At 44.7% G+C, this 25,076-nt stretch overlaps 2 protein-coding genes across 5 annotated transcripts in view; both read left to right on the top strand.

Moving 5' to 3' along the window:
• The window catches only part of gigyf1b (GRB10 interacting GYF protein 1b), a 46,605-nt gene extending 41,172 nt beyond the window's left edge, over positions 1 to 5,433 (top strand). For all 3 annotated transcript variants that reach the window (XM_063203262.1, XM_063203260.1, XM_063203261.1), the window contains 2 exons: positions 69 to 3,935; positions 4,426 to 5,433. In XM_063203262.1, the coding sequence (XP_063059332.1) occupies positions 69 to 136 (68 nt within the window). In that variant the 3' untranslated portion in view covers positions 137 to 3,935; positions 4,426 to 5,433. The remainder of the gene's footprint in view (positions 1 to 68; positions 3,936 to 4,425) is intronic.
• An 843-nt stretch (positions 5,434 to 6,276) lies between these two features.
• The window catches only part of efnb3a (ephrin-B3a), an 82,383-nt gene continuing 63,583 nt past the window's right edge, over positions 6,277 to 25,076 (top strand). For both annotated transcript variants that reach the window (XM_063203264.1, XM_063203263.1), the window contains exons 1-2: positions 6,277 to 6,794; positions 7,287 to 7,442. In XM_063203264.1, the coding sequence (XP_063059334.1) occupies positions 7,294 to 7,442 (149 nt within the window). In that variant the 5' untranslated portion in view covers positions 6,277 to 6,794; positions 7,287 to 7,293. The remainder of the gene's footprint in view (positions 6,795 to 7,286; positions 7,443 to 25,076) is intronic.

Raw genomic sequence — 25,076 nt, 5'->3', positions numbered from 1 at the left:
ATGCATTTTGGGTCCAGGTGTGTTGTGATGGGTTGGGGTCTCACTCTACTGTCCTCTGCCCCGTTTAGGCTACTCATTCCTGGGCGCAGGGGAGCGGATGATCCTGGGAGAGATGGAAACGGTGGAGGATTACTAACCCAGCAGAACTTACCTGAGTCTACCGGAGGCCTTAAAACCTGGACTGAACAGCAAGAAGAATGTGCACTGCTCAGTTGAAAGGGACGGCGAGAGGGGCGGACAGCCTTTTTCTGTGTGTGTATGTGCGTGTGTGTGCGTGTGTGTGTGTGTGTGTCCTCTCCACCCTTCACATCTGTCTTTTTTTCTGTCATCTGTGTCGCTGAGGATCCTTTAAGCCTTGCCTTATTTGTGTTCATTCACAGAATGCTTAAGCCGCTAGCACATAGTGCTACAGGACGCCTCATGTCCCAGCATCGAGACGTGTGATGTGATGTGATGTGATGTGGGGCCACAGTTGGTTAACGTGGGCTGGGGAAACTGGCTTTCAGCCCTCACAAGCACGGAGCAGACCGCGCTTGTTGGTGATTCGATTCGGTGGCAGATTGTCGGTTTTGTGCAGGGTGTGGCGAACCGCGGTGGAGTTTGTGGAAGGTGTCGGTCAGACATTTTAATGTCTCTAGTAGATCCCATGGGTTGTGTGTGTGTGTGTGTGTGTGTTTGTTTGCTTGGGTTGTAAAGCCCCCTGCCCTCCCCTGAGCAAGAGTAAAGAAGAGTAGAGGAGGAGTGAAGCGTGGTGAAGCTGTCACAGCAGCCAACGCTACACTCTCTACACTAAGCACCTTAAGAACTTGACGCACTTTGTTACAATTTTTTCAATTTCAATATTTGAAATGGAAGTTTATCTAATTTTTTTTTTCCTTTTCTTTTGTCTTTTGTTTTTGTTTTTTACGATGGAAACTGTGTGAATATTTTTCTGTTGCATATATTATGTGTAGAGTATTCATGTACACACACATTTGTGTGAGTATGTATATAATTATATATATACGATTTAGAAAAGAAAACAAACGTCAGAGGTAACTTCTGCAGTTTAAAGTCTTGGAAAGATCAAGGATGAGAATACAAGAAATGGACGTCAAGTCTTTTTTGATGAGTCGGCAGAAATATTCAATTGTTCTTGAAAGGAGAAAACACTGTTGTATTTTTTCATGTTCATATAAAAGGTAGAGCTATTAAAAAAAAACTTTTTTTTAACTTGAAGAATTGCACTTGTTTAGAAAAACAAACAAAAGAACAGAAAAAAGTTAGCGTTAGGTTAGGGGCTTGAAAGACATATTTTTATGATCCCAGGTGTGATTGTGAGTTTGAATGTGTCGGATGAAGAATTCTGCACAACTGTTTTTTATACCAACATGTATAACAAAATGCCATGTTTTTATTTTGTTCGTATGATAATTTTGTACTTCATTGAGCATATATATATACTGGTGCGCGTGTAAGTGATGAAAGTGTGAATGTTTGCGATTTCAAGAATGAGTGTGATTTCAAGAATGAGTGCAAAAAGAATGTTTGCAATCATTTTGTACGTGGTTTCTGAAAGAGTGGAAAAAAAATACAAAACAAACAAACAAACAAACAAAAAAAACATTGGAGAGGGCAGTTAAAAATGTTATTGCCAGCACTAAGGCGTCCGCCTCAGCAGAAGGGCTGGTTGAGGTATTCACTCTTCTTTTGCCATTGGTGCTGTGTTGCTCTGTCTCTCTCACTCTCCCCTCTGATTGGACAGTGAGAGTTAAGAGCCAAGTTTGATTGGTTGCTGAAAAAAAAAAGAATCTAATCTTTTTGCGTGTTAACTGCTCCGTTGTATCTCTCTTTAATTCATTATTATAAAACTGCATTACGTGCCCCACCTCCACCCCCCTCTCCATGCCACTCATAGTGTGTTGCTGAGATCCTCTCTGCCTGGTGTCTATCCCAGGATGGAGGTGGAGGCGAGGGGAGAGAGAGGGAGGGAGGGCGCATCCAGATGTGAACTATTTGCCTTTAACTCTAGTATGAGTTCGGAATTCTGATTGGCTGGTTTACACAGTCGTCATCGCGCTGTGATTCTGTGTGATGGTGTTGCCGTGCTAAGTTACTTATTTTTGTTGATGTATAGGATTTATTTTTGTATTGTTGTAAAACACAAAGTGAAAAAAAGTATTTGAACTGTATGATTTGGAGCACTTTATGGCTGCTACCTTATTGTATTTTTGAAAATTGTTCTTTTTTTGTCATTTTTTGTTTCTATTATTATGTTCGTTTCTTATTTTGTTTTGTTGTTTGTTTCATGTCTAATGTTTGAATTGCTTGCCTCTGCGGGAAGTGGATTATGAATGTATGAGAAAAATAAGTATCTAATGTATAACATGATAAAAACAGATGTTTCAGCAAGATTATAACAAAAAGAAAACAAATATGTCTGGGAAGAAGAGCTTTTTTTCTTGGAGGACAAAAAAATGACTTCAAACCTAAACGCAAGTAGAATGAAAAACTGAACAAGGAACATGCATGGACTCTGCGCACTGCCTTGTCATACCTGTTCTTCCAAGATTTCCATAAGGTTCTGTTTGTGTTTAATGTCTCTTCTTTTCGTTGTTTTATTTTTGTTGTACGTTTGTTCTCCCCTCAAAGAAGCTCTTGAGAGAGTGCGTTGAGAGGTGTGTGTGTGTGTGTGTGTGTGTGTGTGTGTGTGTGTGTGTGTGTGTGTGTGTGTGTGTGTGTGTGTGTGTGTGTGTTGTCTGTCCTGTTGTGAGACTATTCTCTCATGGACGCGTGGAGAGCTCGAGTGAACACAGGCGTGCTCCTGTCCTGTGTTTATTTGCTCCATCTTTTTTTGCCTGAGGCTCTGCGGCCTACGGAGCTACACTATAGCCTATGGAGCTATCATGCACATCAGCAAAAAGCACCCAACCCCAACCCTACTTCCCTCCTGAAAAACAAAAAAGGGGGGGCAGTTTTTTTGTTCACATTTTTATCAGTTGTTTGAGCGGAGGGATGATATGCATCGGTGGCCCAGTCTTCACGAAGACACCGTGGAGAGTCGAACAGTGGAAGTTGATCGGTACTTGATTTCTTTTCTTTTTTTTCTTTTTGTCTTTTTTGTGAGACTAAGGCCCCCAAAGCAGCTGCTTTTTAGCATTGTTGTCCAGCTTGCTCTTGTGCTGGGATGTACATATTTGGAGGACTTGGACTAAAGTGATATTTTTGGGACACTGGGGGTTGTATGTGCCCTATGACTTGTGCAATGAGCAACCATTCATTGCCTGTGCTGACCATATGAAAGGGGCTATCATTTCAACCAATGACGGGCAGAATTGACCATGCATCACTTTTAAGTTCAGAATGGACGGAGGGGTACACTGTCTGTCATTCTGTTCCATCAACTTTTTTCTCTTGTTTCCCCTATGCTCTCCTAAGGGAGAACTGTCAGCATGTCTTTGGTTTTGAAAGCAACATGTTTTTTTGCCACAGAAGATACCCCTGCATAGAATGAAGGAATTCAGTTCAGAAGAATGCTTGTGGGTGGTATAGGTAGTTGCCCACAAAGGAAACACCGGATGGCTTTTACATAGCTCATTGAGCAAGGAGAACCTGATTTGAGTTGCTTCTGGCAGTGATGCTTTGCTGTTTTTTTTTTTCTTTTTGATTTTTCTTTTCTTTTCTTTTACCATTCTTGAATGTTTCGGAGAGAGATGTGGGCTGTGGACTCTTGCAAAGAAACCCCATCTCGCCCTCCTTCACTAACATGGGACACATGTTTGTAAATGGACAGCTACCCACACCTCATCCCGCTGCCCCACCCCACCCCATCCCTCTCAGCCCCCACGCCCCACCTCAACCCTTACAAGCCCCCCAGCTCATTCCTGACGAGGATGAGGAAAATGTTATGAAGTCTAGGAATGAAAATAAAGACCAAGAGATCCACAAAAGGACAGGTATTTACACACACACACACCCGATTTCATTTTTGTTAACTGTTTTGGCATTATGTTCAATGTTCACATTACATCGCTAATGTCGAAGAATGTAATCATCTTCTTTTTTTCGAATTAGAACCATCTCTATGGTTTCTCCATCATACACAGTCCTTGCTCATGTGGTTGCATGCTGTTAGCCTGATTATCATCGACTTTCAAATCTCTTCGAGACTAGGTCTGGCCAAGAGCATATCAATTAACATTTCCCAAACGGCATTGGTTGACCCGCCTCCCTTCGTTTGCTTATGGTTGTTTGCTTCTCGACAATGTGAGAGGAGTTCCCGTTTTTTCGGGAGCTCAGAAAGTACTTGCATTGCTCTTGACCAACGCTGAAGGTGTTGCGTCACTAGGAGGGCATGGCCTGGCTAGCAGGCTGTACCTATTTGACTTGTTTTTTGTGTGGTTATGGTTTACTCATGAGTGTCTTCGTTGTGTGTTTCCCCCACAGTGACCTGCCTTCTCTTGCATACCGTGGGACTGGTCGGCCTGATTCCCTTACTCACTCAAGGATCAATCTCATTGGCTAACTGCTGATGTTTTGACCAATGGGACACACTCTGGAAAGAGCATACGGAAGTGTGAGCAGCGTCAGACGGGTCGGATTCCGAATTCACCGTTTATGGAACATGGTGCTGTGGACAGATCCTTCAAAGTGAATGTGGACCATTTTTTTTACAAACGGAACATTTGATGACTGGCAATACACTGATTACACACACACAAACAAATACAAAGACACACACACACGCGCACACACACATTGCACACATACACACACACACATACACGAAACAAAACTTGGCACAGGATGCCGTGTAAATAATGTTAATGCTTTTTTTTTGTCCTGACTTGGGTTTTTGTTCTTTGATGATTCTTTTAACATGCCTTAACTACAACAACATAGAACTGCCATAGAGATGGTTGTAACTTGTGTGTTGTGTGTCCCACCCAGAAGACACACGTGCAAAGAAAACACTTTTGGAAATGCGAACGCCCACATGCCTAACTAAGCATCTTAACCAACAGGAACATCGGGCCGGGGATGTTGCTTAGCATGTCTTTTGCTCTTGTGACTGTGGGCGAAGTGGTAGAGATGGCCTGTCATTTTTTCTCATCATTAAAAATACAGTATATGAAGTCAATGGGGAGAGAGACACCTCAGAGGTGCTGGTAGATGATGCCATGACGTGCTTGTGCAGTCTGAATGTCACAGCAAGTGGATATTTTTTTCCTCTCCTTTTTGTGAACTCTATTGATAATAATAACTATTATTATTAACGTTGGCATTTATATAAAGTTAAAATAAGAGACCACTACTCGACAGGTCTATCTGTAGTAGAAAGAGTCGATTCAATTCCATTTGTAAATGAACATGGTGTGCTGAGGCAAGGGCATAGGCTTTTCCTTTGAGATCAAGAAATGTTAAACATAAATAAACATTTGTTTTAAACCTTCATTTCAAGTTTCTATCTCTTGTTTTGTAATTCGTTCTGTGTAATGCTGACAATGTGATGTTCTGTGTAATGACATTGTGATAAGGCCATTGAGGGAGTAAGACCAGAAGCTAGATGCTCTCTTTGACCTTGTTTCATCCATCTGAGGGGTGTTGTAATGTCATTGCCCAATGTCACCGCATGGTGGCAACCTTCATCAAGTTATTGTGTGCGGATTTTCCTCTTGAACTACAGAGCACCTGTTAGGTTGTAGGAGTAATCGTCAACTTTCAAGATTTGAAATGTAGGCCTATAATCATTTTTTACATGCGAGTTATGAAGATTTTTACAATTGCACTGAGAAAAAAATCTAGTAGCTGTGGTAGTTGAGTCTCTGTAGTCACCAAACAGCCCATTTTGTGTGACAAAATGTGCCTTGGGCCACTCTAAATATAGACCATAGCCTACAAATGTCACACCAATGTAGTGCCACGCAAGAAAGAATATTGGGATCCGTGTTGTGTGATTTATTATATCTACTACTTTCTCTCATAATTCATGATGGTTCCACTGTAGCTAATTGTCCTTACAATGTAGCCCATATTATTTTATTTGTAGCCATGATTAAAAACACAAAAACAAATGCTGGTTAATAAATCCACACAGCAAGGTAGTTTGACGTTATGACTGCAATGTCTTTGACTCTACATCTTAACATCTAAATACTAAGCTGAAAGCTGAATAGATAATCTTCTGGTCGGGCCACGGCGTAGCCATGCAGCGCGCACTCACTCGCACACGTCCCTCCCTCCCATACCTCCCTCGCCTTTCACGAGCGTTCCCACTGACAGTGCGCGAGTCAAGTGCGGAATGTAGACAGGAGGGAAAGGAGTACTGGAACGGGCAAACGGAATCTGAAGGTTCAAGTTTGAGAAAGCGAATGGACAGCTGCTAATTTCTCCATTTTCATCGGTCGTCTCTGCGCGCCGTGTTTTATGAGAGAATAGAACGCACCTGTTCACATAGCGTGGCCGTAACATCCTCCTTTGTAACCAGTTCACCCCAAGTTTGCCTCTGCAGTGGCCACAAACGGGTATTCTCTTCTGTCGTCCATTCTGAAACCTGGCGACAAGGCGCAACACATGGATAATCATTTAGGTATTGAAGGATTGGATAGTCTGACTGGATGACCTCTGTCCTGTGTTCGGCATCCCCGTCCTGAGGACCTGATTAGGATATCACGTCTCCATTTGATAAACATAACGGTGGCGGTAGCCTACTCTGAAGGAAACACAAGGAGTGGATGAAACTACAGCAACTTGGACTAGTAAAAGTCATTTGGTTCGGACTTAAGTTAAAACGGAGTAATTCATGTTGATCGACGGTAAGTCTTTTAATACAAACTGCCAGTGTCATAACTGTAGCTTTTAAATTGAGCAAATAATATCGAGTAAAATAGATTAGCTCGTGTGTTAAATGTGTTTAATCTTTTTTGGAAGTAATGGCTTGGCAAATGTAATTGATTTACCCAATGTGCCAATTCTACACATTATCTAGTAAATGCCCAAAGTAGCCTGTCATAAACCATGACATGCCATGGCATGTCTGGATTTAACCGTTGACCTGGGCATGGGCATTCAAACATTGCAAGTAGCTTAGGCTGTTTGAGAAAGTCCATATTATGTACATTTGTTCCCACATTGGTATACGGGCTTCTGTGGTGGTTGTTTTTGGCGCTTTCCCTGATGTGGTGGTGGCCACGGACGAGCCATCTGGATGCGCTTCAGGGATTTAGTCAACTTCGCTCTTGATCTCTCCCGGTGCGCCAAGCCTTTGTCTACTACAACGCCTCCCCCCTTGCCCGCTTGTTTCACAGGAGAGCGATGGGAGCAGCGACGCGGGGAGTAGGGCTGGCCATGGGGCTTTGGGACGGTGCCAGTGGATTGGGATTCCTCCTGCTTTTTCTTGTGGATTTGCTTGGAACTGCGGCGACTAACCTGGAGCCCATTTATTGGAATTCACTTAATAAAAGGTAAGCTGATGTTCTTTGAAACTGTATAAATAAAACAGGATGGATGATTAGGCCTACAGTTTATATTAAATATTCTAAGCTGTCCGAAGCAGTTTGACCTGCACTCTGCTGGACTCTGGGAAGAAAAAACGTTACTTTCACACCACTCCACATCTCATAATATTTCTCCAGGTTGTCTGCCTGGCTTTTCACGTGTCAGTTGAGAATGCACCTCCAGAAAGAGTGTGTCCATCATGTTAGAAGTTGTCTTGAGTTGAGTAATTTATAGAGTAGAGGTTCTACAGGTCTTTGACACACTCAATCATCCTTATCACTTGAGGAAAGCCTCTCTTGCATTATGGTCAGTCAACAGTTTGGCAACATCTCGGAAAGTAAAAGAAAGGACCACTGACAAGACTATCAGCGTGGGAACGCTATTGTGGCAGTGGTCAGGTCAGACGTTGATGATGATGGGTGAATTTGTGTGTGTTGGGTGGGGGGTGATGGGTGGAAGAGGGAAGCATGTCTGGTCTGGGAGTGAAGTAGGGTGGAGCGAGGGGGTCTTTGTCACGGATGGCTGGTTGCCCCCCTTTATTAATGGTCGCGTGCGTGTCTGCCGGGGATAAGACCTTTTGGGCCCAGACCCCTGGAGGGGGCCGCAATCCCGCCTCGCACGAGCACTGCACAGCACAGCACAATACAGCACAGAGCACTGCACAGCACAATACAGCACAGAGCACTGCACAGCACAATACAGCACAGAGCACTGCACAGCACAATACAGCACAGCACATAGCACTGCAGAGCACAATACAGCACAGCACATAGTATAGCCACAGCGCAGCATGATACAGCACAGCACATAGTATAGCCACAGCGCAGCACGATACAGCACGGCATACCATAGCTCAGCTACCAAATCAAGCGCCAGCCTGGTCCTCCTTGACCCTCCTCTCTGTCCTCCTCCCTCCACTCCTCTCCTTATTCCTTCATTTCTCTTCTTGTCACTACTCCTTCCCCCTTCTCCTCTCCTCCTATTCCCCGTGTCCCCCCTCTTCTCTTCCCTTCTCTGCTCTCCCCTCCAAATCCACCCTCAGTTTGCCCCCTCTCCTTTCCTTTCCTATCCTCTCCTCCATTACTCCCCTCTTCTTGTTTCTTCTCTCAGGTTCTCTCCTTTCCTTTCTTCTGTCCTCCTACTCTCATATCCTGTCCTTTCTTTTTGTCTCTTCTCATGTGCGTTCTTTTTCCTCTCCTCTCCTTACCTCTCCTGCCCTATTCTTCTCTCGTCTCTCCTCCTCTCCTCATCTCTGTCCTCTCCTCTGTCCCTCATCTCCTCCTCTCCTCTGCTCTTCTGTCCTCTCCTCTCCTGTCCTCTCCTCTCCTCTCCTCTCTGCTTCACTCTGCTCTGTGCATCCTGTGATGCTCCTTCTTCAGGCCTCTGCTCCAGTGAAAGAGGCGGAAACCAAAAGAGGCACTCACAGAGAGGAGAAGAGAAGGAATAGGCCTGCTCACTACATGCACACACACACACACACACACACACACACACACACACACACACACACACACACACACACACACACACACACACAAACAAAAAACGATGACCAGTGACTATCTGTCTAAAACACATTTTCCCAAAGAGACGTAAATAGATGGCATAATGTAGGGGAAAAGCGATATGAAAGGCAGCAAACGCCTCATACTCTGTATTACTGTGGAGAAAAAAAGGGCAAAACCCCCGAAATCTTCAAATCAATCCCCCCTGGCAAACACGTCAGATGAACAAGATAGGTGGCGTCCAGAAGATTACAGACCGAAACAGCCACTAGCCAGTAGCCACAGCCTGTCCAGACTGATGGGCGTGTCACTTCCCCAGGAAGTGGACGTTCTTTATGGCATCTCATGAAGGACAAACGGAGCCTTGCGAGAAACACGGTGGAGAAAATGAGGAATGATGTTAAGAATGTAAGACTGTAGAATGGAGCGACAATATTGATGGATCCCAGATAAGGGACCGGGCCAGACGAGTCATCAGGGCCATATTAAGATGGCACGGGGCCCCTAGGCTACAGGTTACTGTGCCCTTCAAAAAAATAAAGTTGATAACCCAATTGAGTGTCAAAATTGCAAGATGGAATTAAGGATTACATGTTTACCAGCTGTGGAGAGGAGTGTTAAGATTTAAAAGGTTTAAAACCTGTCATTACAGATTAATTTTCCAATTCCTGTGATTTTTGACTTTTGGCCAATTGGAGGCCCCCTGGCAGGTGGGGCCCCTAGGGTCCAGCCATATCTAGCCTGAGCCTTAATCCGGCCCTGCGAGTCATATATAAGCATGATGGTGTCAGGAGATGCCGTATCAATATCACAACAGTTTTTAACCATTTTCCTTTTTGTGTTTGCGTACACACATTTTGTCACGTTGGCATGTCATTTTATTTTATGTCATGTAACAGGTTGGGGTTAGGGATGGGTTTGGCCTAGGCGGGTTCACAGTTTAGCCTTCTTGTCTTCAATTTGGAAACCAAGCTTGTGTTTACGTACGTGCCAGGAAGTCATATTTTGCCCAGACGGGGTTTGTCAGTCTTGTCATAGTGCTAAATGGCAAGCGTGAAAAACAAAAAATGCGTCATATAACAGGTGAAACGAACTGGCATGTCATTCCACACTGTTTTATGAGAACCGTCTGGTATAAGACACAAAATAATAGAGAGGTTGATGATGGAGAAAGAGAAAGAGAAAAAGGGGGATATGGTAGCGGAAAGAGGTATGGAGACGAGGCGATGTGGTGGAAAAGAATGATATGATCAGCTTGTGAGAGCTAAAAACAAACCATAGGATGGAGAAAACCCCAAACATTTTATCCATATGGGATGACGGATTTCTCTGATAACTGAAAGGTCAGTGAGTAGCCTCATGGTCCATCAAGCAAGAGGCCTTCTATAGGTATACACAAGACCCCCACACACACACGCACACACACTCAGACTAATGGCTGCCGCGCACACCCCATATACGCACCCACCACCATACACACACACCCATCATTATACACACACTCTCTCTCTCACACACACACACACACACACACAGGGATTTGAAAATGGATCACACTCTTTCTCATATGCTGAAGCAAAGATGTTAATTCATTTATTTCATATGCCTGGTTTTATCCATGCTGGCGTGTTTATGTGAAGTAAACTATATTATACTATGCTATAAATATGTTACATTCTTATTAAATGTTTGTAACATTTATGTAATGCTATCAGCTTTATATATTAGGCACAGCTCGTATTGGAGTCATGCTCATGTATTGTGGAAACTAGAACAGCATCGTCCATGGTGTGTTTTGTCTTCTCCAGCAGTGTTTCCCAACGTTTTTGGCTTGCATACCACTTAAGCCTTTTTGTAATAAAATCAGACACCCCCCCCCCCTCCATGTCCAATGTCCATACTAGGGGTCGACCGATACAGGTTTTTTAATGGCCGATGCGATACCGATTTTTTTTTGTCATCACCCTTGGCCGATACCTGATATTTGGGGCCGATATGGGTTAAAAAAAAAGGTTAAAAAATGAAAAATATTCCAGGTCTCAAGCTAAAAATAAACATTCCTTTAACATTATCAAATTGAGGTAGAACTTTGAACACCTACTCTAACAATCAAGTAATGTCTAACAATCAAGTAATAAAAAAAATGAAGTGTCTTGGTGCTTTAAAAAAAACCCGAATGACATAAAATAATAAATATTGCGTATTGGGCATAACCACACGCGTATCGGCCGATACCGATACACTTAAAATATGAAAATATCGGCCCGATACCGATATATATATATATATATCGGTCTATCCTTAGTCCATACATTTAATATTGTTACTTTTTCCCTACGTACCCCCTGCTGTATGCTCTTGTACCCTTAGCTATACACCTACCCGTGGTTGGGAAACAGTGTTGTATCGCTTCAGTCGCAGTATCGCTTCAGTGTGTAATGTAGCCAGTGAAATGGTAGTGCCGTGAATAGGCAGGGCACTGTAGGCAGGGATGGTCCTAGTTTATCTAGGTCTACTCTGCGTGTATATGTCTATTCTGTCTGTGGACTAAAAGCTTTAGAAAGCCATTCTCAGGTTTGGGTTTATCTGCTTGAATCTCCCTCTCTCTCTCTTGTGCTCTCTCCGTCTCTCTGTCTCTCTCTCTGGCTCTGGCTCTCTCTCTGTCATTCTCTCACTAACACACACACGCACATGGTCTGCCTTTCTCTTTCTTTCGCTCTCTGCTCTCTCTCGCTCTCTCTCTCTCAGTTTGCTCTCTCTCTATCTTTCTCTCTCTCTCTCTGTCCCTTTGTCTGCCTGTTCATGTGTGCATGCATGCGTGCATCTGTGTCGTACGTATCCGTGCATGTGTGTCTGTGTGCCTGTGTCCATCCAATGTCCATTATATTTCGCTGAGTAGTGCAGTGGCTGAGTAGGGTTATCGGGTTCGAGAGGGCTAGGGAAGCACACAGTCCCGGCGGCCCGGCCGACTCGCTGCTCAGTGCTGGTTGGCAGGGCTGGACTGGTAGTCTGGCATAAAGGGCATGTTCCCAGTGGCCCGCAGTCCCTAGGGCCCGATACTGCTGTTTATTTTTTCTTACCCCATTAAAACACTGTGTTATAAATTTGCTGTTACCAGAACGGCAATGGCAGAGTAATTATGCACTACTAAAGGCCCTTTGTTATGTCATAGTAGAGTAGTACTGTGGTAATTAACCTTTCAATGACTATTACAGCGTGCCACCGGTGGTACAACATGATGGGGCTACGGAGTGGCCCACAGTTAAGAGTGGCCGACCCATTGGTCCATCTTCAATACAGTATAGACAGCGGACGGAGTCAAGCAGGATATAACACCAAAACAAACAGCTTCAATGTGTACGACGGGCCAGTGTCAGCTGGAAATGCCTGGGTGTTTTTTTTCTTTCTTTCTTTGGTCCCAGTTGGTGGTTGGTGTTTGCAAGCAGCGCTGGGTACACGGCTAAACGTTCCTGAGCACTGGGGGGGAAAGACAGAGAAAGGGAGATGTTTTTGTGTGTGTGTGTGTGTGTGTGTGCGCGTGCGTGTGTGCGGGTACGTGTACGTGTGTTCCTGAGTGTGGAGGCCCTGTCTCCCTGGGCACAGGATCACCAACCCCTTTGTCCCACCTCCCTGTGGGCTTCCCTGTGTGCTGCGCTGGGTACAGGACTAAACGTTACTGAGCAGGGGGGCCCTGTAGCCATGCATGGCTCCTGAGTGTGAGGGCTCTGTGTGTGTGTGTGTGTGCACGTGTGTGCGTTCCTGTGCGTGTGTGTGTGTGCGTTCCTGTGCGTGTGTGTGTGTGCGTTCCTGTGCGTGTGTGTGTGCGCGTTCCTGTGCGCGGGGGCCCTCTGTGTCTCCCCATGCATGGCTCCGGGGGGAAGTTGTTGTACAACTCTCCGCCTCAAATGCGCATTAAAAATTAATCCTTCACAGCCCGTTCAATATTTAATGAATCAGCTGCTAATTGGCCAAAGATAAAAGCTTGGTTAACTGGGTTAAGCGTTTCAAATTAAAACATTTTAAGGGAGTGGAAGGAGGCATTAGGAGGAGTGGAGAGCAGAGCAGACATGGCGTGGCACGGCGACGGCGTACTGTAGTACTGCACGGTATGGATGGCAAGCTTAGGAGAGTATTGCGAAGGGGGTGGGGAGGGGGTTTGTGGGTCAAATCCACCGTGGGCCCGTCAGTCCTTTGCAGATGTGTAGTTTCGTTTGGCAGATGGGCCGGGCGGTGCTTCTTGGAGTCGCTTGCTTATAATCTGCTTTTCAGTTGGTCGGCGTGCAAAAATGAAACAAATCTTGGAAGATGGAATTGGTGTGTGTGATTTGGTTGTGTGCTTGTTTATGAGTGGATACGTGTGTGTGTGTGTGTGTGTGTGCGTGTGCGTGCGTGCGTGCGTGCGTGCGTGCGTGCGTGTGTGTGTGTGTGCGAAGAAAAAGAATGCAGAAAAAACCCAAAGAGAAAGAGAGACAGAGAGGAGGTGCTCAGCAAAAACAGTGTTGTTTACTCATCCGGCTTTGGCCTACAACAAAACGACTTTGCTGCTCCAAACACAGTAATTCCCAGTTGTGCGCTTGTATTTTTCACTTGATTGCATGTGGGTGTGTGTTGTGGGACCCAGGTGTACGAGTTCCAATATTGCCTCTGAAAATCATGGCAGTGTGGGCATGCACGCGTGTTTGTGTGTCCGTGTGTGTGTGTGTGTTTGTGCGTGCGTGTGACAGAAAGACTGTGTGTGCGTGACTCAGCAGCAGAGATAGATTGAGAGAGAGAGAGAGAGGTAGAATGAGAGTGAGACAGAGCGAGACAATGAGTGAGAGTGAGATACGAGAGAGAGAGAGAGAATGAGAGAGTGATGAAGGGAATGTGAGCATGAACTAGTGAAAGAGGAAAAAACAGAGAGGGGGAGGGAAAGGATATGTGGAAGATTGGGATTCCAGGAGTAATCCAGTGGTGCGATGCCCTCACGCTGCCAAGACATGGACGGGCACCAACCATCCCACAGCCAAGCCAACCTTCGCCAAGGCATCACATCACATCACAAACATCGTTGGCTGGCCAGCGCAGGCTCCCAGAATCCTCTCTGTCTCCTTCTCCCATTCCCCCCCTCCCTCTCTCCATCTCTCTCTGTCTTTTCTCTCTCTCTCTCTCGTATCTCACTCACTCTCTCATTGTCTTGCTCTGTCTCACTCTCGTTCTACTTCTCTCTCTCTCTATCTCTCTCTCACTTCCTCCCTCCTTCTCTCTCCCTCCCTCCCTCTCCCACCCACTCTCTCCCTCTAATGCTCTCTCTCTCTCTCTCTCTCTCTCTCTCTCTCTCTCTCTCTCTCTCTCTTTCATTTCTCTCTCTCTCTCTCTCTCTCTCTCTCTCTCTCTCTCTCTCTCTCTCTTTCATTTCTCTCTCTCTCTCTCTCTCTCTCTCTCTTGCGCCCACATGTCTGGCGGCATCGGCTAGTGCCAGGGCCCAAATTCACGCTGCAGTGAACCGCACAGAAAATAGAAAACATGTTCAGAGAGGGGGATAGAGAGAGAGAGAGAGAGAGAGAGAGAGACTGAACAAGGGAGTGAATAAGAGAGTGATAAAGACACCAAACAAGAGAATGGGAATGTGAACTAGAGAAAGAGATGGAGGGCAGAGAGGGAGGGAGGGGTTATGTTCCAGTTGTGTCCGTGTGTGTCTGTGTGTGTGTGTGTGTGTGTGTGTGTGTGTGTGTGTGTGTGTGTGTGTGTGTGTGTGTGTGTGTGGTATGAGTGTGTATGGTGTTGTGTGCGTTTATGGGGTGTGCGACAACCATTGGTGAAGGGCCTTAGTTGAAGTCGTGTATGGAGGGTGCGTCAGTGAGTGGGGGGATGGAGGTGAGTTCTTTCCATTATCTTAAATCCCATCCTCTCTTGTGCTTGTGGCCTTGTGAGGACATCGCAAGACTTAAACTTAAATTCAATATCTGATAAAAGCGCAATTCAAAGGTCATTTTCTCATTTGCAATAGGGGTGTTGAATGGGGAATAGTCCCCCAAAAGTTTTTGTGGCAAGGCTGACAGCAGGGAAACTTTTCTTTTCTCAGTGGAGGTGAAGTGCCAGCAAAGCGCGAGGCCACAGGCACAGGTCGAGGACACGAGGACTGAAGCGATTTTTACCAGCGGCAGCGAGAATGCGGTGGTGTGGGAGACGCCTCAGTTCCAACTCCAGCGGAATTTTCACTTCGGCATGTGAGCGGTGCCCCGTTGAAATGAATAGCAAAAACATCCCAGTGAACTAAGCTATCTATTCAAGTGTTTAATGTAGCCTATATCGACCATAAACACCAGCCTATATTAATGTTTTCTCTCTACAATAGGTGTCCATTTTTCATGGCAACTATACAGAAATGCTGTGGTACCTTGATCAGCACGCTCATTAAGCTTCAGCTATTATTGCCGTGCCAAATATTCTTCCATTATATTTTTCCAAAGCAGTATCAAGTGAGCTATTGCTTTAAAGTTGTCAGTCTGCCTAATCTAGTGTCCCTGCACCAACCTCTGCTGGTCAGCTTACAAATGAGAGCTCTCACCCTCGAGCTCCTCAGGTGTGTGTGTGTGTGTGTGTTTGTGTGTGTCCACATCCACTCCTTGCCTGGCAAAAACTGACAGTTGATGACACAAACGAACAATGCTCTTCATGGTCCACACAAGCCTCTAAATGGCGAATGGTGAAGTGGAGAATTTACTTCATCGCAGCCTGTAACAGCATGAAGATTTAAATCAGCTCCCGGACAAACATATGTTCTGATATGCAGCAGTTGTTTACAATTCATTTTGAGCGCGAAAACATCAAAGAGAAACTGATGTTTCGTTCATGAAAGCTATACATCCTGTGGGGGAATTTGAACAGGACTGGCCTCGCACACAGGTGGTCAGCGTGAAATGTTGAGTAGAACACACCGCTCAAGACCCTGTGGCAAGACCGCGGTCTTCTCGCTGCCGCCCCGCTGACTGTCCCAAGGTCAGCCCAAGGTCTTGGAGTGTGGTCCAAGAAGGTGTTCTAAGTGGGCTTTGAAATCATTTTTCTAAAACTCTAAATTATATTTGTAGCTGTGTTGTTGTTAACTATTCATTTGAGTTTTATTGGGCCAAAGGTGATCTCCGTACATTTGTGAAAATGTCAAGTTGGCTCCTAGTTGGAAAATGTTGGGAACCCCTGCCTTAGGATAATGGAATGTACCTGGGGCATGGCGACCATTGCTGAAGGGTCTGAAGTGGATGAATGGTGGTGGGTGATGGGTGTGTGTGTGTGTGTGTGTGTGTGTGTGTGTGTGTGTGTGTGTGTGTGTGTGTGTGTGTGTGTGTGTGTGGTGGGTCGATGGGTCTATGGTGGATGGGTGGCAGCCATTGGTAAAGGGTCTGAAGTGGGTGTTTGGTGGAGGGCGATGGGTCTGTGTGTGTGTGTGTGTGTGTGTGTTTGTGTGTGTGTGTGCGCATGGTGGGTGTGTGTGTGTGTGTGTGTGTGTGTGTGTGTGTGTGTGATGGGTGTCGATGGGTGTTATGGTGGGTGGGTGGTGGCCATTGATGAAGGGTCTGAATTGTGTGTATGGTGGAGGGTAATGGGTGTATGGCTCTGTGTGTGTGTGTGTGTGTGTGTTTGTGCGCGTACGTTGTGGGTCTATGTGTTTGTATGTGTGTGTGCTTGTCTGTGCGTGTGCGTGTGTGCGCGCACGGTGGGTCTATGGGTGTGTGTGTGTGTGTGTGTGGTGGGTCGATGGGTGTATGGTGGGTGGGTGGCAGCCGTTGGTGAAGGGTTTGAAGTGGGTCACAGCACTTGACCCTGGGGAGCGTGACGACTGTGACGTGACGTGGCGTTGGGGATTATCTGATCTGCGACACAACACAACATCCAGCCCTCATGTGGAGCGCACGGCCATAAGTCACCAAACAAAGCCATCCATCTGCAGGGGGACTACTCTGGTTCTTTCTCTCCCTCTCTCTCTCTCTCTCTCTCTCTCTCTCTCTCTCTCTCTCTCTCTCTCTCTCTCTGTAACTGTCCGTTTCTGTCTGCCTCTTTCTTCAAGTATCTTATTTATCCCCCTCTATTGTTTTATCTTTCTCTCTCTCTCTTTCTCTCTCTCCATCTCTCCCTCTCTCTCTCTCTCTCTCTCCCCTCTCTGTATCTCCCCTCTCTGTACCTCCCTGTGACTCTTTGTTTCTTTCCCTCTCTTCTTCCTCTCTTGTTGTTTATCTGTTACCTAAAAGATAGACAGAAATGGATCGCTCACTATTTTGCAGTGTAGTATTTTGTATTGTTTCAGCCTTATCACACTTCCTTACAAAAGAAAAAGAAATGATAAGAACCACCATGGACAAGGAAAACAGAGGGGGAAAAACTCATAGCAGAATAAATAGCAGAATAGACCAAGACCATAGAGCAGGGGTCCCTAACCTGTCTGGGTCCACTGAGGGCTACCTCAGGGCTTGTTGTTTGTTCAAAATCCTCTACAGATGTCTGACATAATTCACACTATGATTGAATGATTATTTGCGTAGCCCCTTCCCAGACACCGTCCCGCCACTGGGACATTATAATAGGCACTGAAAAAACTCTATGACAGTGTACGGGGCCTTTAGTAATACATTATGACTAGGGGTCGACCGATACAGGTTTTTTAATGGCCGATGCGATACCGTTTTTTTTTCATCACCCTTGGCCGATACCCGATTTCCGATACCCGATATTTGGGGCCAATATGGGTTAAAAAAACAGGTCAAATATTCTAGGTCTCAAGTTAAAAAAATAAACATTTCTTTAACATTATCAAATTGAGGTAGAACTTGTAACATTTAAACACCCACAAACAATCAAGTCATGTCTAACAATCAAGTTATAAAAATATGAAGTGTCTTGGTGCTTTAAAAAAAACCCTGAATGACATAAAATAATAAATATTGTGTATCGGCCAAAACCACACGCGTATGGGCCGATACCGATACACTTTAAATATGCAAATATCGGCCCGATACCGATATATATATATCGGTCTATCCTTAATTATGACTTGGTCATTGCATTCTGGTAACAGCTAATTTATAACGGGCGTAGCGTCTTAAATATTCTTTATAGGTTGTGAAGAAACAATCTCATATTTAGAGGATACATATAGGATGACCAGAGGAGAAGGTCCATAACACAGCACAGTACAGAACAAGACCAGAGAAAACCAGGGGCCTATACTGCAAAGCTGGTTCAGGAGTAAACCAGGTTAAGTTAAGAGTTAAATCATCTAATAGAAGAGCCTGGAGTCCTCCTCTATGAGATGATTTACCTCTTAACTTAACCTGGTTTACTCCTGAACCAGCTTTGTAGTATAGGCCCCAGAAGAGAGAGAGCATCATGACAGCAGGGAAGTACAGAGAGACCCAGGAGGGCTGTGCTATCACAGAGGCATTCTGATCCCATTGAAGTCATACATTTAAATGAATGCAAAATACAGCCCAAGTCCTGTGGTGTACCTCTACCACTACCAAAGAGAGAGAGAGATACAGAGAGAAGAAAGGAGGGAGAGAGTGAAAGATGGACGGAGAGAGAGAGAATCAAAGTGAATATGTGCAATGCGTGCATACCAAAACGATGAGACAGAGACAATCACACAATTTTGAGGTTGCGCGAAATATGCATGTTTTATTTAGAGACTCAGTAGGCCTATGCAGGAATGCACTCGCTCACACGAAATCTCTGTTACTTTTTTGTTTGGTTTTCATCTTTCATGTCTATGCCTATGATGTCTATATCCTACCCTAATGCCCTAAACACCATGAAATCACCTTGGCTTTGTTCATAACTGATTCAATTTGGTTGGAGAGGTCTGTCTTTCCCTGGCAGCCCATCAAAGCTCTGCTCTGGCATCATCACGGGAGAGCAGCCATGTTGTGGAGCGCAGAGTAATTACGCTCTTCAGATTATGCTGATGATTGTTTTCAGGTATGCGGTGGTGTGGGTGTGGGGGGGTGTGTGTGTGTGTTGGGGGGTGTTTGCGGTTGCGGTTGTGGTTGTGCTTCTCAGTGTAACCCGCAAACCTCAGAGAGATCGAGGCCCCCCACCCACCCACTAACTCAGGGCAGCATTACCTAATCTAATCAGACTGAAAGACTAAATCCGCCTGTCTATACCCACTCTGCTCAGTTTTTAGGATTTTTTCGTCAATGCAGTTTAAGCATGATTACCATTTTGGGCCCTGACTAACAGTCAAAAAGTACAGTGATGTAAAGTATGGTTTGGTTTATTTTTATGTATGGATATAGGAAGACAAAGGGGTATCCAAGGGATTACATGTTAAAGCGTAGAAACACTTATTTCCAACATGGAAGAGGACAAGACTTAAAAAAACATGTAACAGACATCACATATACAAACTACAATCACGTTCCTAATCACGTTCGCCTAATCCTCTACTATTCTACTCTCTACTTGACATATTCTACACTAAGTAATGTAATGTAATGAACTGTTAATTAAAACCGGTGCACTCGCAAGCCAGATGCACACAGATGCTTGTCAGCAGCACAGCGCTACACAGATGGCACTGGTAAACGCTTGCTATTTCTGCTGCTGCATATATCGCACTTGCCCCTCCTGGATCTTCTGATTAGATGTGAAGCCAGTTCCATTTACTGGAACGAAACACTGTAACACTGTGAGGAGATGAATAATATGGAGGGGAGTGCAAAGTGCTTTTACACGCTCTATATATACCTGTAAGTAACCTCTAAGTAGCCTACAAACCATTAAGAAAGGGTTTGAGGATATTACAGACAAAACAGTCCCTTACAAAAAATGTAGCTTTGTGTGCCATTGCTTATGAATAGCTTTGGGTAGCAGTATTTGATTTATTTATTTTTTGACTTGATTTATTATAGTATAGTGAAGATGGTGACAGGAAGTGAGTTGGGAGAGAGAGACAGGGAAGGGCTGGCAAAGGACCCGAGAATCAAACCCGGGTCGGCCGCATAGTAGACGAGTGCCCTACCGTTAGGCCACGGTAGGGCCAGTAGTATTTGCTTATGTGTAAAGGGAATACTGTAACAACACAGCTATTAGCTGCAAACCTGAAAACCCAAATCATCATTACCTGACCACCACCCAGAAAGAATGTGGCCAGATATCGCAATGGCACCATCTGGTTGTCTACCCAAACATCACATGCGTCTATGTGTTGTGCAGCGTAAATGAAGTCGCTGCATCATTGACCATGTCGTTGGCGCCAGGTTGCCATCTCTGATTACTCTTGTTGTTATGAAAAAAAACGCTCTTAAACACCCTGGTGTTGACATATTCTACACTCTCTAGACTGCATACGTACGTGCCTGCATGTGACGTGACTTCCAAGCTGCACACTCAGGCAAACACATATTTCATGCATTAATCATCTCCTGGCACAGCGACACAAAGAAAGAAAGAAAGAAAGAAAGAAAGAAAGAAAGAAAGAAAGAAAGAAAGAAAGAAAAAACACATTTGAACTGTCATTTCCAGTTGAATGGACTAGCCCGTTGGATAGGTAAACAGGGCTGCATGATGTAGCCAGCAGCTAGTTAAAGGAAGCTGTCAGGTAAAAACATCTGCAGCATGTGACGACTCTTTAATTATCAAAACCTATAGTAGAGCGGCTACAGGAAAAATCGTGCAAATTATGATACAAGCGTGGAATTCGGCAGGTGTGTGCTCAAGACCCATTCGATCAAATCTACCTGATTGGCCACTGGAAATGGTGGCCATTTTCCAAGATGGCCGCCAAAAAAGACCCCAGAAATTGATTTATTGCATAGAATTGACCTAGAAAATTATGATACAAGCATGAAATTCAACATGTATGTCCTTAAGACCAATACGATCAAATCTACCTGATTGGCCACTTGAAATGGCGGCCATTTTCCAAGATGGCAGCCAAAAAAGACGCCAGAAATTGTTTTATTGCATAGCATTGGCCAAGAAAATTATGATACAAGCATGAAATTCAACATGAATGTTCTTAAGATCAATACGATCAAATCTACCTGATTGACCACTTCAAATGGCGGCCATTTTCCAAGATGGCCGTCAAAAAAGAGCCTAGATATTGATTTATTGCATAGAATTGACCAAGAAAATTATGATACAAGCATGAAATTCAACATGTATGTGCTGAAGACCAATACGATCAAATCTACCTGATTGGCCACTTGAAATGGCGGCCATTTTATAAGATGGCCACCAAAAAAAGAGCACAGTAATGATTTGCATAGAATTGACCTAGAAAATTATGATACAAGCATGAAATTCAACATGTATGTGCTTACGACCAATATGATCAGATCTACCTGATTGGCTACTTGAAATGGCGGCCATTTTCCAAGATGGCCGCCAAAAAAGACCCCAGAAATTGATTTGTTGCACAGAAATGAGAAAGGAAATTGTGATAAAACCAAGAATGTTGTGCTTAAGACCAACACAATACATCCTAAGTGATTTTACAGTTTAAATGACATTTTCCAAGATGGCTTCCAAAAAAATACCATAGAAATGGATTTGTTGCACAGGATTGATCAAGCAAGTTATTATACAAGCATCAATTTAGGCATGAATGTGCAAAAAAACCCAATACAATCAAATTTACCCGACTCAACACTTGAAATGGAAGCCATTTTACAATATGGCCACTAAAACACTGAATTTAGCCCAAAAGTGAGCAAGAAAATGATGATACAAGTATGTAAATTTGTGTGTTTGTGCTTCAAAGCAATATAATCAAATCCACCTCATTTGCAACTTGAAAATGTAACATGGCAGCCATTTTTAAAGATGTCCATCAAAGAAGCCACTAGAAATAAATAGTCACTATGTTTGAATTTCCAAAGATTTCATCATAGAAGGAAACACAATCAAGCAAAAAGGCATTTAACTTTAGGTTACCAAGGGTAACCCCGGTTCTCTGAGGGATATGAACGAGACATTTCACTATGGGTAACGCCCTTTGCGTGACCATTTGCCAAAATTTGCTTTCAATCATGCCGTCAGACCAATGAGCTGCACAGCTGGGGATCCCGCCCCCTCGGGGACAAAGCCCAGGTGTGCCGGGCTCTGAGCTTCGATCTGAGGCAAGTAACTAACCTTTGAGCTTGTGGGTGAGTGTGGCAATCTGTTGAGATGTCTCGTTCATCTCCCTCAGAGAACCAGGGTAACCCTCGATGACCTATAGTTCTCTTTCGGTCGAATCACTCGACATCTCACTATGGGTATTGAAAAACTCCTGATTGCATTGCCAGTTACCTAGAATGCGCAAGCAAAAGCCTGGCCGGAGTACAGACCCTTCCTGCCGATTCCCAGAGCGGATGAAGGCGGAGAGGCAGCGTCCATCAGCAGCAATAAGCGACATGGCTCGCCCAACAGCCGCCCAAGGGCCCAGGGGCCAGGGGCCAGGGGCAAGAGCTGCAGCCGAAGGGTGCACGTGGAAGAGCAGGGGACATCCAATACCACGGAGAGCACACAGTGGAGGAAACCCAGGGCATGGAAACCACCCGTGGGTGTGATCGATGTGTAGGTGGAGCCGACAGAGGTATAGCGAGGCCCCCAATATCAAGTGTTATTCCCCAGTGGAAAACCAGGCCTTGGCACAAGGGGGAATATCCAGCATGTACAGTACACAACACCTGCAGGTGCAACTGGGAGGCACCATGCCCAAGACCACCAGGCAAGCTTGAGCTGCCATGTGATTGTGCCGGCAAAAAAGACCCAGTCATTCTCCAGCAGGGCCGCAGGTCCAAGTTGCGGGGTAGCAAGAGTAGCAACCACCACCACAGAGAGCCAGTCAAGAAACCCCCGATAGACACCTGTTTGAGGGCACACGCTCTGGTTCCCAAAGTCCCAGGGGGACATCAAAGACGCACTTCCCCTCGATCAGGCAGCCTGGTCGATCAGGGCCCTGAGATACTTCATTGGAGAAGTATGGTCTAGCTAACCACGGGCGCCCTACCCAAGGACAGTGCTCCAGGCAGCACAACTGACACTCACCCTCCTGCTGAGCGCATGAGACACGCACAGTAAGGGGTGACCGACCCAAAGGGAGACACGTGTAATGCATCCTTTTAGGAGAGGTAAGGATCCAGGTGGTCTTGCCACGATCAGTCTTTTCACCCTCAGGTAGAGGGCGCAACCAACACGAAAGCGTGTTCCACAGAACTTGTGCCCGAACGTCAACCACCATTAGCGGAGGTCGAGTGCGCAAAGGGGACAGCACATTAGCTTGAGAGTGCAGCCCGGGATGGATGTCCTTATCTTTGAATGTCCCAGGCTGACAAGCCATAGCAGTTATGTGATTAGCTAATTCAAACATGTTAATGTCAAGTCCAGAGCGAATAAAGCAAATTCATGACAAAGCTTGTTTCTGGTGTTGACGCACCTTTTGTTTAACAGCAATATCGAGAGAACCATGAATTGCTGTCATTAGCATATTATTACCACACTGTCATCATATTATTAGCATGTCATAACCTTGGGGTCCATTGACATGCCATCACCATGGTAATGGTGTCATAAGTGGCTTATGTGTCATTTCGGAACATTTTTAATATCTGTATCACTTCATCATCTATAGAAACTAGGGTCTTTTTGGACACCTCTTCATCACATTTTCAGTAGCAAATCAAGTATAGTAGGCCTATTGGTCTTAATTGTAGGCCTATTGGTCTTAATCACATACATGCCGAATTTCATGTGTCCATCCTAAATTGCTTGGACAATTCTGTCCAATAAATCATTTTCTAGGGTCTTTTTTGGCAGCCATCTTAGAAAATGGTCGTCATTTCAAGTGACCAATCGGGTACATTTCATTGCACTGGTCTTAACCCCTTAGCGCAGAGCCTATGTTATAACCTTACTGTCACCAAAATTGTAATGGCTATGTTCTAATCTGTTACTTAAGGCTCTCAGTAATGTCATAGCAATGTTGTTATGATGTAGTTGAGTATTTCCAGCAAATAGTGAATAGGCCCGCCGGCGACCCCATCTGCTCAAAGAGGCTACGGGCATACATTTTGTATTTCATGCTTGTATCATAATTCTATGCAATTCTATGCAATAAATCAATTTCTGGGGTCCTTTTGGCGGCCATCTTGGAAAATGGCCACCATCTCAAGTGGCTAATCAGGTAGCTTTTATCGTATTGGTCTTAAGCACATACATGTTGAATTCCATGCTTGTATCATAATTTTCTAGGTCAATTCTATGCAATAAATCCATTTCTGGGGTCATTTTCGGCAGACATCTTGGAAAATGGCCACCATTTCAAGTGGAAAATGAGGTAGCTTTGATCGTATTGGTCTCAAGCACATACATGTTGAATTTCATGCTTGTATCATAATTTTCAAGGTCAATTCTATGCAATAACTCAATTTCTGTGGTCTTTTTTGGCGGCCATCTTAGAAAATGGCCACCATTTCAATTGGCCAATCAGGTAGATTTGATGGTATTGGTCTTAAACACATACATGTTGAATTTCATGCTTGTATCATAATTTTCTAGGTCAATTCTATGCAATAAATCAATTTCTGGAGCCTTTTTTGGCGGCCATCTTGGAAAATGGCTGCAATTTCAAGTGGCCAATCAGGTAGATTTGATTGTATTGGTCTTAAGCACATACCTGCCAAGTTTCATGCTTGTATCATAATTTGCACGATTCAAGCCAAATTGGCCTTGTAGCCGCTCTACTACTAACCAACGAAACGCTAATGTCTTTTGAAAGCTAATTTGACTTGATTTCAGAGGGGGCTTGAGACTTGAGAGCTGTGTGTGTGTTGTTTTGTAGATGTGTGCTAGTAAAGTAAAGACGCGAGGCAAATAACTGTTTTTTCCTCCCCCACATATATTTATGATAAATGGCAGTAAAGGGTGATAGTTTATCAGCTTGCTCTCTGCATACAGTACTGTTGCCCTTGCCTTGCGGTGCGGTGCCGGGTGGAGGTGCTTCTATTGTGTTTCGTGGCCATTCATTTCCCTTTCAATGAAGTTGGTGAACTCTCCTCTCCTGCCTGCATCTTCCTGTCCTCTCTCTCTCTCTCTCTCTCTTATTCTCTCTATCATTCTATGTGCAATTTCTCC

This window comes from Engraulis encrasicolus, chromosome 7 (assembly GCF_034702125.1).
Source record: "Engraulis encrasicolus isolate BLACKSEA-1 chromosome 7, IST_EnEncr_1.0, whole genome shotgun sequence".
NCBI classification, from domain to species: Eukaryota; Metazoa; Chordata; class Actinopteri; order Clupeiformes; family Engraulidae; genus Engraulis; species Engraulis encrasicolus.
This window is presented reverse-complemented; position numbering and strand designations above follow the sequence as displayed.